Below are 14,560 nucleotides of genomic sequence, written 5' to 3'. Positions count from 1 at the left end.
TTGGCCTTGTCTTTGCCCCGCCACTGATCATCCATGACTCCCGGCAGGAGATGCGGCCTCTCTCTGCCGTGGTTTCTCCATGCAGCCAACCACGCTGCTTCAGTCGCTCTGTTGTTGCAACAGCTTGTTGACTTGGTACGTGCAGAGGGTTTAGAACAGGGCCTGCCTGGCGCTGGCGGATGCTCGGTGTTTGCTGCTAGCGTTGTTGTTACAAGTTTTTTATTATCCTTCTGTGATGACTTTAGTCACAATTTCCTATACACCTTATGTGCACAGCGCCCCCCAAAAACGATCCTGTGACATCAGCCGTCGTCTCCTTGTTCCGAAGGAGAGGAAGTTGGCGCTCAGAGAGGTTAAGTAGCTTGCCTGAGGTCACACTGTGACTAGCAGCTCAGCTGGGATTCCAGCTCCAGCCTGTGTGGTTCTGCATGTTCTCCTGCCTCAGGCGTGGCCATAAGCAGGTGCCAGCAGAGAACCTTAGGAATCAGAGATGGAGACCGTGGAGTCAGGACTGCACTCTGTGGCCTGTCAGCTGTGCGGCCTCAGGCGGCTGCGTGACCTCTCCGAGCCCCGGAGTCCTCACTTGGAAGTGAAGAGGATGAGTGCAGAGGCTGTGCGATGCCCCAGAACAGCAGTGTCCCCGGGCCAAGCCCCTTCCCTCCTCACCCAGACCCTCTCTGAAGGTGGGCCTGGAGATGCTCGGCCCTGAGGCCTTTCTGGGGTCTGAGGGGCAGGAAGCAGGGCCCTGCGTGCATCTGCCCTCCAGAGGCTGGTGACCAGCTGGAGGGGGTCAGGCAGGAGAAACAGTGAGAGTTGGGGGCCGCTCCCCAGGGGCAGGGGGCTGGCTCCAGAGGCCTCCCTGCAGCTCCAAGCTGACATCTCTGCCCCCCTCCTCCTCCCCCTCCGCAGGTCATAGGGAAGGACAGGCCCCTCCAGGCAGGTGGCTGGGGTGCTGGGGTGCGTGCACCAGGTCTGATTCCCGCTCACCCACTAGGGGGAGCCAGTGCACGTGGCTCGGCCTCCCGCGGGCTCGGCCTCCAGGTGCGCTTGTGATAAAATGCTCCTGGGCTTTGGTGACACAGGGGAAGAGGGTCTGGGGGTCTGCCCACCGCCAGCGTGGACAATAGGGTCGTGCCCTTGAAAACGTGTTCAGAGGGCACACCTCACATTGCGTGTTGTAAGCACATATACAAAGCGAGGGGACGCCGGGAACACATCCTAGACGATGGCTTGTGGCCTTGGCATCACGGGTACGCAGGTGTCCACACTCACCACATCGGGCATGTGAAATGCGTCTGGCTCTCTGGACGCCCGCGACGAGGAACGAGGCTGGCGGTGATCATTTACCAGCAGCAGGTGCCAGGCCAGGCCCTTGACTGTCACCCGCTGGACCCCCTTCGGGTCTCTGCCTGCAGCCCGGGGCACCGGCCGCTCAGTCCGAGCACGCGTGGTGTGTACCAGGTGTCAGAAGCGTCCGGAGGGAGCACCCGATTCCGAGGGGGAGATGCTGAGGCCGGGGAGGCCGGGGAGGCCGGGAGCGGATTCAGCCCGGGCACCTCTCCATGCTGCTCGCTCCAGGCTGGCCTCCCGAGTGACACCGTCCTGGCGGGAAAGCGGACGGCACCTTGGGTGCTCCCTGCCCCTGGCAGGGACCTGGCAGAGGGAGGGGTGCCCAAGCGGGGGAGGCACCCCGGAGCCCAGCCAGAAGCCGCAGCACCCCCCCCCCGCCCTCCCCTCCCTCGCCCACCTCCCCTGTCTGCAGATTCCTGGCAGATTCAAACTGGAGCAGATCTTTATTTTTATGCAGATGAGACTCTCAAGAGTGTTGGGTGCCTGAGATCTTATGAAAGCAAAAGATCTGCAGACGCTGCTTCTGTTATGTTCTGGTTTTGGCTGGTGTCAGCACTTACCGTGACGGTGACGGAGAGCTGCCTGCCTTGCTCCCCCCCCAAACCCGCGGCCAGCACCCCGCCCCTGGCCGGGCCTCTCTGTCTAATCCTTGTAACTCTCTGGCTTCTGCCTTTTTTTTTAGTCATAAGTTTGGGAAAAAAGTCATCTATTTCAACTCCTTGAGCGAGCTCCGCGAACACCTCAAATATGACCAGCTGATTGTCCCCCCGGAGGTTCTGCGGTGAGTCCGACCCTGGGCCCCCCCCCAGGGTCCGGGAGGCGTGGGGGCCCCCCAGGGGTTCCACGGGCCTCTGACTGTCCCGCTCCTGTGGAAGGCTGCGCCTCCAAATGTGCGCCCAGCAGATCCGGCCCCGGAACGTGCGGCGTCAGCAGGGATGTCAACTGCTGACTCTGAGCCGGGCCCGCGGCGGGCTGCGCGGCCGAGGGGCTCTCCCCTCCCTCCGTGGCGCTGATTTAGAAATATAAGCATCACGGCAACAGCGGCCGGCTGCCTCGGTGCTTACTGCATTTGCTCCCGAGCAGAGCATCAGGGGAGTTCCTGGGGTGCGTGGATGACCCCGTGCACGGAGCGCAGTGTTCCCAGGCGCCCTGCAGGTGCTCTGGAAGCCTGCTCCCCGCACCGTGGCCTCTGCCCAAAGCCCATTCGTGTGTCTGCTACTTCAGCCTATGTGGCAGTGGGGATCTGCGCTCCGTGGTCTCTCCGGTGGGGTCTGGGGGGCAGAGGGCGGCGTGTGATCAGCTGGCTGCACCACCACGCACGGGCAGGTCTCGGGCCCCCTGCCCTTTGCATCTTCCTCGCTGGGGGCTCCTTGCGGGGAGCAGGGCCCTGGCCAAGCTGCAGGGAGGTCGGCAGCCCCTCAGGAACAGGGGAGGTGTTGAGTTCCTCTGGGTGCCAAGTCACGCGCCAGAAACTGGGCACGTAGAGTGGCGTAGGGAGTGACCCTGCCCTCGGGACGCTCGCAGGTAGTGGGGGGCGCAAGTCAGTGATGACAGCTAGGGAGGGCGTTAGTGGTGAAGAGATACCAGGGGAGGCTTCCAGGAGGTGAGTCCTGAAGTGAGTTTCCAGGGGTGGGTGCCAGGTCAGGAGGCTGCGGGAGGGTGCTCCTAGCAGACGGAAGCCTTCGTGCAGACACGCAGGTGAAATGTTGGCCGGGGGCTCGCAGGAGAGACTGGGGTTGGCTTGCTCTCTCGGCCGTCTACGGGAACACCCGTGATAGCGGGGACTGTGTGCGTGTGTGTGCGTGCACATACACACGTGTGAGATGGCGCTGTGACACGTGGGCCCAGAGGACGCGGCGCAGGGTCCTGCAGCTGTTCTCGGCGTGTGGCCCCTGTGGCCCGAGGCTCCTCCCCTGCAAGGTGAGAGCCGTGCTCCTGCTGTGTCCACAGGTACGATGAGAAGCTCCGGAGCCTGCACAAGGGCAGGTCCTCCCCTCCCGCCAAGACACCGCCGCCGCGGCCCCCCCTGCCCACCCAGCAGTTTGGCGTCAGTCTGCAGTAGTAAGTGAGCCGGGCCACGGCCTGGGACACTCGCGTCCCAGGACCTTTGTCCCTAGGAGTCCCATTTACCCCGGCGGGGAACCTGAAACGTGTGCCTTGACGTGGGAGTGCCTGCTTCTGTGTGTGTCTGTGCGCTTGTGTGTGGGGGACTGGGGGCCCAGGCTTCTCCCCACTGCCCCCCCTCCATGTGCAGGGGACCTGGCAGCCGGGCTTCTCCCCACTGCCCCCCCTCCATGTGCAGGGGACCTGGCAGCTGGCAGGGACAGGGGGCCTGGGCTTCTCCCTGCCAACCCCGTGCAGGGGACCTGGTGCCCGGGCTTCTTCCCACTGCACCCCCCACCCCCACCGCCGTGTGCAGGGGACTGGGCAGTGGGCAGGGAACTAGGGGCCCAGACTTCTTCCCAACGCCCCCACCCCATGTGTAGGGGACTGGGCAGCGGGTGGGGGTACAGGGGTCCTGGGCTTCTCTTCTCAGCTCTCATCACTGCTGCTCAATGCCAATGGTCACGGCTGCAGTGGCTCCTGACCCCAGGCGCGGCAGGACACGTGCCACCACCCTGGAAGGGAGGCACCGCCCCGTGCTTTGCTTTGGCCCGTGGGGCAGGGGCGGGCATGGGCAGGTCAGGTCAGGAGGGAGCTTTGGGAGCCAGTTGGCAGTCTGCCCCGGGGCACGGGTGGAGATGCCAGCCTGACCCGCCGAGTGACCAGCGTTCCTCCCACGGACGCCCACGCCGGATGCGGAGCTCAAGTGAGAAATTAAGTTCCGTTGGGTCCTGCTGCTGGGTTGGGGACCGTTAGGATCACAGCTTGTCCTGACCTTCCTGGCTGATCTCACCCCTTATTAAGCCATGTGACCTCGAATTCACTCCCCATCTCAGCTTGTTCACTTATTTCTGCAATGAATGAGTTGGATGATGTGAACTTTAACTTTTCCTTGTCAAGGATTTCTGGGCCAACTTGATCTCTTTTGAGACTCGTTCAGTGGCACCCCCTCCAGGAAGGCTTCCCTGATGCTCTGGGCTAATCCCGGGGCCTTGTGCATCCCCTGCCGTCCCAGCAGGCTCCACGGGGAGCCTCTCCAGGTGTTGCCCCCCACCTGGCAGTGAGCTGATCCATCCTTGCATCCTCCTGCTACTGGCTGTAGGCCGGGCCCTGGGTGGGGCACCTAGGATGACAGAAGACAAAGGAAGTGTTTGATCCTCGTGGGGCGGTTGGGTCTGGTCTACACAGTGTGTAGAAAAACCAGGGTCTGGAGGGTGATGGTGGGTCCTGGGTGGCAGTTTGCTCCTCCCATGAAAGTGAGTCACTTGCTCTTGGAAGCCTGCATGCAGTTTGTTTCCCTAAACCAAAATCTGACGACTTGGAGCCCCAGGGTGGGACTTGATGGGATTTGGAAGGTTGTGAATTGAAACTCTCTGGCCAGTGTCCTGCTGGGGGATCGGGGGATGCCTGCCTGCCCCCCTCGTCCTTGTCACTCACATCTCCTGAGGCATCTGGGCAGGGGGACTCTTCATCGTCCTCCCGTAGGGGCTGTGGGGCTCCAGGGGAGACAGACACCGAGGACCTCCTCTTTCTTCCTGGCCTAGAGGGAAGGAGGGAAGCACGTGATGAGATGAATCCTGGCCCCAGGGAGGTCAGTGTCCTGCTCCCTGCGACACCTTACGTGGTGAAGGAGACTGCAGGTGTGACTGGGATGGGGAGAGAGGGATCCTGGATTATCCGGTGGGCCCAGTGTCATCACCAGGGTCAGGGTCAGGAGGGAGACATGAGGACCCGAGCAAACAGTAGAGGTTGGAGTGACACGGGGCCATGAGCCAGGGAATGCAGGTGGCCCCTAGGAGCTGGAAAGGAGTGGATTCTCCCCTAGAGCTTCGGTAAGAAACAGCCACGTGGACCCAGCTTAGCCTTCTGACACCTCCATGGGTGTAGGGTCCCGTGTAGGATCGCAAGCTCCTGGCTTTTCAAACTAGAGTCTGTAGTAGTTGGTTAGGGGGTGTAGGAAGTGAAGACTGGGCAGGGAGGAGTGTGTGGGAGACGGGGTGTGTGGAAACCTTGTGCCCAGGACACCTGGTGGGGGCTGGCTGGGCGGGGAGGGCAGTGGTGCGGCGGGGGGGGGGGGGGGGGGGGGGTGGAGCTGAGGGTGGAGCTGGCATTTAGGAGGTAAGGAGATGGGCCTAGTGACCTTGGGTGTGTCCCAGTGGCTAAAGCTGGGCCCCGTTTTTCCAGAACATTCTGTGATGATAGACGTGATCTGCACTGCCCCTTGTGGCTGGCAAGCTCTTGAAATGTGGCTAGTGCAGCGCAGGCTCTGAATTTCTGACTTCATTCAATTTTAACGGATGTGAGCTTAAATGGCCCCCCGGCTACCCCGGCAGACAGTGCGGTTCTGGGCCCTGGGGCCTCACCCCTGCCTCCCCACCCAGACATGTACACAAGTGGTGTCCCCTTGAAGAGCCACTTTGGAGGCACCTCGTGAACACAGCATCCGTACGAGTATGATCTTCCCAAGTATAACTGGAACCGAAATTTACCGAATTTTCCTTCTTTACACACACTGTAAAAATGGGGTGGTGTGACCCACTCCTGCCTGAGGGTGTGACCCCAGCATCCTGAGGCTCACCTGAAGGGGTGAGGGGGGCGCTGGTGAGATCTCAGCTCTCAGAGGAGGGGCCCAGGTGGGCCCAAGTTGTCAGCTCTGTGCTTCTGGGCCTGGCCTGTGTGTCAGCGCTGGTGCTGCCCTTGGTGTGTGCTGGGAACAGGTCATCGGGGGCCATGTTCTCCCTCTGCCTCCCCCATTCTCTCTCTCTCTGTCTCTCTCATTCTTTTCTTTTTTTTTCTTTTTTTTTTTTTTTAAGATTTTATTTATTTATTCATGAGAGACACAGAGAGAGGCAGAGACACAGGCAGAGGGAGAGGTAGGCTCCCTGAATGGAGCCCTATGGAGACTCGATCCCAGGACCCCAGGATCATGCCCTGAGCTGAAGGCAGACGCTCAACCTCTGAGCCACCCAGGCATCCCTCTCATTCTTTTTCAAAGAAATAAAAACCTTTATTTTTTATTTATTCTTTTTGACAGAGTGCACACAGGAGCAGGGGGGAGGAGCAGAAGGAGAGGGAGAAGCAGGCTCCCCACTGAGCAGGGAACTGGGTCCCAGAACCCTGGGATCATGACCTGAGCCAAAGACAGACACTTAACTAACTGAACCACCCGGCACTCCAAATAAAAAACCTTTAAAAAAAAAAAAAAAAAAAGCTCTTAGTCTGGCAGCCCTAGCAGTGCCTTTCAGATTGCCTGTTTGGTTGTTCAGAACCGCTTCTGTCTCCGTATTGTCCGATAAGACTTATAAAATGAAAAACAACAAAACAAAACATACCTAATTCGTGGATTTCTAGAGGCATCTACCTGAGTACAGATTGGGGGAGGTACCCATGGCTTTCTGTCCCGAGCAGGTGCCATGCAGAGTGTGTTCATAGAGCATTTGAACTCCAGAGCCCTCCGTTAGCCGACCGAAGACAGATATTAGAAATGTCCTTTATAAAGGCCTGGGTTTCGTTCCTGTTCTGGGGCCGGTTGTAACTGTAAACATCAGTTCATTGCATTTTTTTTCTTAAGATTTTATTTATTCATTCATGAGAGACACAGAGAGAGAGACAGGCAGACACAGGCAGAGGGAGAAGCAGGCTCCATGCAGGGAGCCCGACGTGGGACTCAATCCCGGGTCTCCAGGATCACGCCCTGGGCCGAAGGCAGCGCTAAACCGCTGAGCCACCCGGGCTGCCCTATTGTATTTTTTTCCGATTTTTTTTAAACACGCATTGTGGGGCTTGAACTCAGCACCCCGGAGATCAAGAGTCGTGTACGCTCCGCCTGGACCGAGCCAGCCAGGCGCCCCCAGGTCATTATATCTTTAGGGGATGATGAGTATGGTCGCCCAGCCTTTGAAAAACACTCTGCATGTGCCACTTTGGGAGATAATCCACGCGATTGCCTCTTTAAATTAATATTTTATGCTGTTCCATGGCAAACGGCTACAGTAAAATGGCCATAAACATATTAAATAGAGCACAAAGATGTACTTTGTTTGGACTGTGAATGGACGGAAGTCATTAAAATTCATAACCAGATCCTATTCACAAATGTTAATTTGCCAAGTTACGTTGAGGAGCACACAACGCAAAGCTCTCACCTGAGAACAAGCTAGTTAAGTTAAATTGATTAAGGGGAAGCCAGAGAGTCAAGGTATCTTTGCTCCTCACTGTCCCTGAAGGGGGAAAATACAGGTGTGTGCTTAGTGCGGCTCCAGCTGGGCCACTGTGAGGTGGCAGGAAGCAGGCCGGGGACATAAGCACCTCCTTAGGGTCAGGGACGGGGTGCAGGTCCCAGCTTTGGGAAATCAGGCTAGTTTCTTTCCCTGTAACTGGACTTAAAACCTTGCCTTCCTCGCCTCCAGGGCCGGGGCAGCCTCACAACAGAAGTGTGCAGATCGTGTGAACCGGTTCCCGCTGCCAGGCTCACCTGCTCTCGTTTCTCCTTCATAGTCCCCTCCTCCAGGAAGCCTTCCGTGATGACTCCACCCAGACTAGAACCATCTGTTGGAAAAACCCACGTGCTCTCCGCCACGGAAATGCCTGGGCTCCCTTGTCAAAAAACGATGGCCCGTAAATGTGAGGTTTCTCCCCAGACTCTTGCTTCTATTCCGTCGGCCCAGGTCGGTGCCACGCTGTTGTTACCACCGTTGGCGTTGTACGGAGTTTTGAAATCGGGAAGTGGGACTCTTCAGCATTGTTCTCCTTTTTCAGATGGTTTTGGCTTTCTTGGGTCTCTCCGGCGTCTGGATTAATTTTAGAATCAGCTTGTCGGTTTCTGTCCAAAGGCAGCTGGGATTTTTCAATAGAGGTTGTGCTGTCTCTGTGCGTCGGTTTGTGGGGGGAGAGATTACTACCATCTTCCCAGTGGCACATCTTCCACTTTATGAACACAGGAAGTCTTCCCACATATTTGGATCTTTTACATTTCTTTCCGATGATGTTTTATCATCTCCAGTCCGTGCGTTTTATGCTTTTTCGTTAGGTTAACGTAAGGGTTTTTTGTTCTTTGCGATGCAACGATAAATGAAATTGGTTTTTTCTTTTTTTAAGATTTTATTTATTTATTCATGAGAGACACACAGAGAGAGGCAGAGACACAGGCAGAGGGAGAAGCAGGCCCCCTGCGGGGACTCCGATGTGGGACTCAATCCCAGGACCCTGGGATCATGCCCTGGGCCGAAGGCAGGTGCCAAACCGCTGAGCCACCCAGGTGTCCCATAAATGAAATTGTTTTACCAATTTCATTTTTTCGGATTGCTCCCTCCTGCTGGTGTTTAGCAAGAGTCAATTTTTGTACACTGATCTTATATCCCACCTCCTAATATCAGTTATCAGTTCTAATAGGTGTTTTGTGAGTTTGTCGAGTATTTTCTGTATCCAAAGATCATGTCATCTGTAAACAGAGATAGTCTTACGTCTTCCTGTCCATCTTGGATCCCTTTTATTTCCTTTCTTCTTGCCCCATCGCACAGAGCAGACCCTTCAGGATGCTGTCGGGTAGGAGTGTCTTTTCCTGTCCTTACCGGGAAGTGGCTGGGTTTTTCCACCATTAAATGTTATCTGGGCTGTGTGTTTTTCATAGATGCCCTTTATCCAGCTGAAGAAAAGCCCTCCCATTCCTAGCTCGTTGAGTGGTTGGGTTTTGTTCTTCTTTTTCTTCTATGAAGGGATGTGAGATCGGGTCCTATACTTTGTTTGCCTTTATTGAGATGACATAGTTTTTGTCCTTTATTAATATGGTAATTACACTGATTTTTATGTTGCATGGACCTCGTATTCATAGGATGAATCACACGCATTCCTAGTAGATCGTCTTCTTACGTGGCACTCTATTTGCTTTGCTATCGAGTATTTTGTATTTTGTGGATGGTTTGGCATCTATATTCCTAAGAAATACTGGTGTGCAGTCACCTTATATTGTGATGTCTTTGACTTGGCTTGATAGTTTGCGCCTCAAGGTTAGAATTCACATCTTCGTTCTTCGCAGACTGGTTCTGAGCAGGGATGCCTTCATCTCACCGCCGTACAAAACTCACCACCATCCCTTGTCCCCGCTGTGCTGTTATCGTCACACAACCTATGTGCATGTGGGAGGAATGGGCATGTCCCCCTGCCCACACCTCCCCTCCTCCTCGCATATCTGCAGGAAGCAGGATGTGGGGGCGATGGATTCAGAGGTCCCCTTTGGGCTGTTGGTTCACGAGCAGGACCTCGCAGCTCCGAGCTGCTCGGCTCCTAGGGCAGAAGGTCTCAGCTGAGCCAGGGCCTGCTGTCACAAGGAAAGAGGCGATGGGCCTTGGCTTTCTCCTCTCTTTCCCTGCATGCCTGGGTCCTCGTCTTTGCTCTCCTGCACCACGTGGCTGTCCGGAAAGCAGAAAATGATGCTGGGTGGGAATGGGCCTCCTGGGGCTCTGGTTCTCAGTCACCTGGGTCAGCCTGCCTTGCTAGAAACCCCCACCCCATTAGAGTTTTGGAGACTGGTCTCGTTAATGGTACAGAATTTTCCAGTTCTTCATTCACCTCCCAGAGGCCAGCCACGCAGAGGTGGGTAACCCCACCAAAGCCCCCAGCCAGAGCGCAAGGCTGGGTCTGCGGCGGGTACAAGGACTTGGCAGCGTGCTGCACTGCCCAGTTGTCCCGGTGCCCGGGGCCTCCCGGTCACCTCTGTGGCTGAGACCTCCGCAGGTCAGCGAGGTGAGTGGCAGCCACCATCCTGATTTAGGAACTGGGAGGGGATGAGAGATGAATGACCAACTATCCAGGATGGCCTGGTGCCCAGCGACGCAGGCCTGCTCCCCCTCCCTCCCCATCCCTGCTGTTTCTGAAAAGCTACAGTCCCTCGTGTGCGCGTTCCTCGCCTGCAAAACCAGGGAAGGGACGCGCTCTGAGTTACTCTGAGCGAGTCTCCCACGGGGAGGGGCTACAAGCAAACATCGTGTGCCAAGAACCCCCAGTGCTCCCTGGGGGCGGTGGTGCTGATCCCAGGATAGCACCCTGCCCCCCAGAGCCCCTGAGCCTGGTGTGCCCCTCGGAACTGCAGTTCAGGGCGTGGGCTTAATAGGCCGAGCATCCTTGCGGAGACTGGCCCCGGCCCTCGGTGCTGTTGGTGGAGTTCTCGTGCTTGTCGCGGGGGCCACGTGGTAAGGAGTCCCCTGTAAATCGTGGAGCACGAGGAAGGGTGGATTTGGTGGCCATCCACCTGACGAGTCACTGCAGAACGGTGGCAGATTTGGGTTGGGCCGGGCCCGGCATCCAGTTCTGCCCCCCTCGGGGCTGTGGGGCCTCCAGCCGGTCACCAAGCCACTCCCAGCATCCTCGTCTGGTCTCTAACTTGGGCTCATAAAATCACAGTGGAAACTGAGTGAATAAGATACAGGAGCAGGGGCTGTGGGCTCAGACTCGTGGCTCCGAGCCCTGGCGGCACATTCTTGTCCATCCTCCAGTTTACCTGTGTGGGTCCCAGGCCCCCCAGCATGTAGCAGCTTCAAGCAGCCACCGTTGTGTTGGTGTCCCGACTTCCGTGGGCCAGGAGCTGGGCAGAGCTCAGCGGGCGGGTTTGCTCTGTGTGGTGCGGCTGAGCCCACTCGGTGGTGCCCGGCGTGGTTGGCTACTGTCCTCTCTAGTCTGGCCCTCCTGCCCCCCGTGGGCCTAGCTCAAGCCTGCCGACTAGTCCAGAGTGACCTCCCCACCTATCACCTGCAGGTGCCATCTAAGGGAGTGCGTTCGCGGCCCCCAGGCCACTGACGATCCTCCACATGTGTGGCCATGGCCTGGTTTTGTGAACCCTCTGAGCCTCGGTGTCCTTATCTATAGATGGGGTTTATCATGGAAACTTCTAGAACTCTCCCAAAGATTCAGTGAGTTAATACATTTTTGGGCGCTGGAGCCACATCTGCACAGTACAGGACCTCTGGCGGCCAGTCATCGACAGCATTAGCGGCACCGTGGGTGAGGCGCTCTGTGACCAGGGTCATCGACCACAGTGACTCAGACGAGAAGTCCGTAGGCGTCATGGGGTCCACACACGGTGCTGGGGGACGGAGGACAGGGAGCCTGCGCCCTGCAGAGAGGAGCGAGGAGGCCTCCTCCTTGGAGGAGGACTGTGCCCTGGGCCTGGAGAGAGGGGTGGGGAGGGCGCACCGGAGCCAGGAAGGCAGGTGTGCTGGGCGGAGGGCGGGCTGCGAGCCGGCACTGAGGCCCGAGGTGTGGGAGAGTCGGAGCGCGGGTGGCGGATTTCCCTGTGCCTGCAGCATTCGAGGTGAGATGCATGTGGGGCTGTGTGCCTGCGTGAGCATGTGCCAGGCTGGGAGGCTGTGCAGGCCTGATAAAAGGGGGACTGCCTCTCCGGGGGTCCCAGCTGCAGTTTCTTGTCCCGAGAGAGGACAAGAGGAAGCCCACTTGCTCGTGAGTGAGCGTGCCAGGGCCTTCACAGGAAAGGAGTCTGAAGGCGACAAGGATTTATGTGTGTTTACTGTCACCACCCGCACAGCATCCTTGGCCAGGAGGGTGCCGTGAGTTGTATTTTATTTATTTTTATTTTTTTAAAGATTTTTTAAAAAGCTATTTATTCATGATAGACAGAGAGAGAGAGAGAGAGAGAGAGAGGCAGGGACACAGGCAGAGGGAGAAGCAGGCTCCATGCTGGGAGCCCGACGTGGGACTGGATCCCAGGACTCCAGGATCGCGCCCTGGGCCAAAGGCAGGCGCTAAACCGCTGAGCCACCCAGGGATCCCGAGTTTTAGTTTAATTCTTCCTTTTACAGATGTTGAGTCTTTGGGTCGCGTGATGTCATTCGGCTGTAGGTCACATCTCCTGACTATTTCTGGAGTCGCAGGGTGTGTCCTAAGGGCTTTGCTCGTGCTCACTCAGCCACCCTAGTAGCAGGTACGACGATCACCCCATTTAACAGAAGAGCAAATAGAGGCAGGCGGCGGGGTCAGGTCGAGGGGTGTGTCTGGGTCTCCCGGCTGCGGTGGCAGAGCCAGGATTGGGTCTCAGGAGGTCTGATGCCAGAGCTCACACTTTCGGTTTCCCTTCCTGTGCGTCTTGGTGGTAACCCTCCTCCCGGGGGCTAAGCGTGCCATGGGTGGATGATGTCCGTGCCGTTCATTGCCGTTCATTTGTGGCTTACATTTATGTCCCAGTGCTGCTGCTGTGCCGAGGCTGGATTCTGGAGCCTGCCAGTCTGGGTTTGCATCTTGGCTCTGCACTCATTTGGTCAAGTAGCTTAAACTCTCAGGGCCTCGGTTTCCCCATCTGAGTTCTAGTGGTTTCTCAAAACAGCCTCTGTGTTCTCACCTCCGTGCACGTTCCCTGCGTTCCCTGCACATCCCGTCTCCATGTGTCTAAATCCAACATCCTCAGTGTGTCCCTAAAATACCTCCTCTGCAGTGCTGGACTCTGAGCTTCCTGAGAGCGCACATTCTTCCCATGTGTATTCATCAGCTCTTCCTAGGCTGTGCCGCTTAACAAATAGTCTCAGGCTCAGGCAGGGTCTAGTGACAAAGTGTTTATTCCTGGTCAGGTTGTGTGAGGTGTGGGTGTAGGCAGTGGCTCAGCTCTGCTTCGTGTGTCTTGTGTTTCTGACACCAGGTGGGAAGAGTGGGCTCTCGGGGTGCAAGCCGCTGTCGTGCTGGAGGAGGGGAGCAAGCATGGCCGAGCCCAGCTGCAGCAGTCTCGTTCAGAGCATCTCCTTGGAGGTGGTGAACATCATGCCTGCTGCCATCCCGCAGCAGGTCACATGGCCAAGCCCACCATCAGTGAGGCAGGGAGGTGGCCATCCTCGGGAGAGCCTGGCAAAGCAGAGAGGGAAGGAAGACTTAGCAGTGAGCACCAGCTGACCCCACTGTGGTGCCCAGCCAGCATTCTGTGTCAGGAATAAATAGCACAGAAATCTGCTCTTCTCATCCGCCCCCAAGTAGCCACTGTTACTGTGTCTCACATCCTGTGTTGGACACCGGATTTGAAGAGATTGAGGCTGACTCAGGCCTTACACACACATCTGGAATCATTTCCTCGGGATGAATTCCTAGGAATGGATGGATTTCCAGAATCAGAGAATATGGCCATTTTTAAGGTTTGGGGCACATACTGTTGACTTCCATTCCAGAAACGTCATATATGTCTTAGAGCCTGATGCCATGAGTCGCCACCACACACCAGAGCTGGGCCCTCTTGCCCTGGAACATAGGGGCTCCCGAGGGAAGTGCACAGCTCCTGGTCAGGCCCTCCTTCACCTCCTGGAGGACACCCTCCCACGTTCTCAGGGCCTTCCATCTGGGGATCCCTCCAGGCTCACCCACAAGGTGGGAGGGTGATGGTGAGGAAAGAGTCCCCGACCCGAACACCCCCTGCAGCTCCAGGACCCGGATCTAGTCAGTGCGTGACATGGAAGCACGGATGCCTTTAGCTGGAGGAAGGAGAGCTGGTGCTGGCAGGAGGGGCCTGGACCAGCGTCCTCAAGGCCACCAGGGGACATGGAGCCTCAGAGCTCGCTGAGCATCGGGGAAGTCAGTGCCAAAGAGGAAGGAAACATCCTGAGGTTGTTCCAGTCAAAATTTTTGCATCAAGTGTAGGTCTAGTGAGGCCCGGAAGACCAACTAGTATACCTTCGACCCTTGCTGGAGTTTTCCATCATTTGGTTATTGGCTTACTTCCAGCCTCGTGTTCCATTATAACAAAAACATATGCCAGTGGCTACATTTTAACAGTCATTTTTGGTAACAGCGGTGCTGTTACTACATACACGTCTCTAGGAGTCACAGAGAGATAATGGACTGTGCACCCAGCCATGGGGTGCAAACAGTCTCCCCGCACTAGGCTCCGTGTTCATTATCTGTGAAGCAGGGGGATGACAGCCTGTCTCATCCACCCGTTCCCTGTTGGAATCCAATGAAACTATGGATGTGCAAGCGCATAGCAAGGAGTAATGCTGAGTATTTGCAAGGTGACTACTCTTTCCCAAAGAGTGGGGGGTTGCTGAGCTTTGGGCTGTTCTTGGGGGAACCAAGGAAAGAAGGAGAGGTCCAAGTTTGTGTGTTAGAATCGGAGGGGTAGCTA

The 14,560-nt window shown here is 56.8% G+C and overlaps 1 protein-coding gene and 1 long non-coding RNA gene across 2 annotated transcripts in view; one reads left to right on the top strand and one right to left on the bottom strand.

The window, feature by feature from the left end:
* ARHGAP8 (Rho GTPase activating protein 8) overlaps positions 1-14,560 on the top strand; it is a 47,736-nt gene that overhangs the window by 19,500 nt on the left and 13,676 nt on the right. Inside the window, 2 exon segments of the mRNA NM_001204405.1 lie at positions 2,033-2,131; positions 3,301-3,411. Of these exon segments, the coding sequence (NP_001191334.1) occupies positions 2,033-2,131; positions 3,301-3,411 (210 nt within the window).
* On the bottom strand, positions 3,401-8,150 carry LOC119873610. Its single transcript, XR_005365489.1, has 3 exons — positions 7,928-8,150; positions 4,891-4,993; positions 3,401-4,576 (listed from the first exon to the last, which is right to left on the bottom strand). It is a non-coding gene; the product is annotated as an uncharacterized LOC119873610 (long non-coding RNA).

The sequence above is a fragment of the Canis lupus genome, chromosome 10 (genome assembly GCF_011100685.1).
Source record: "Canis lupus familiaris isolate Mischka breed German Shepherd chromosome 10, alternate assembly UU_Cfam_GSD_1.0, whole genome shotgun sequence".
NCBI classification, from domain to species: Eukaryota; Metazoa; Chordata; class Mammalia; order Carnivora; family Canidae; genus Canis; species Canis lupus.
Note: the sequence above shows the minus strand (reverse complement) of the source record. Positions and strands in the feature narration are given on the sequence as shown.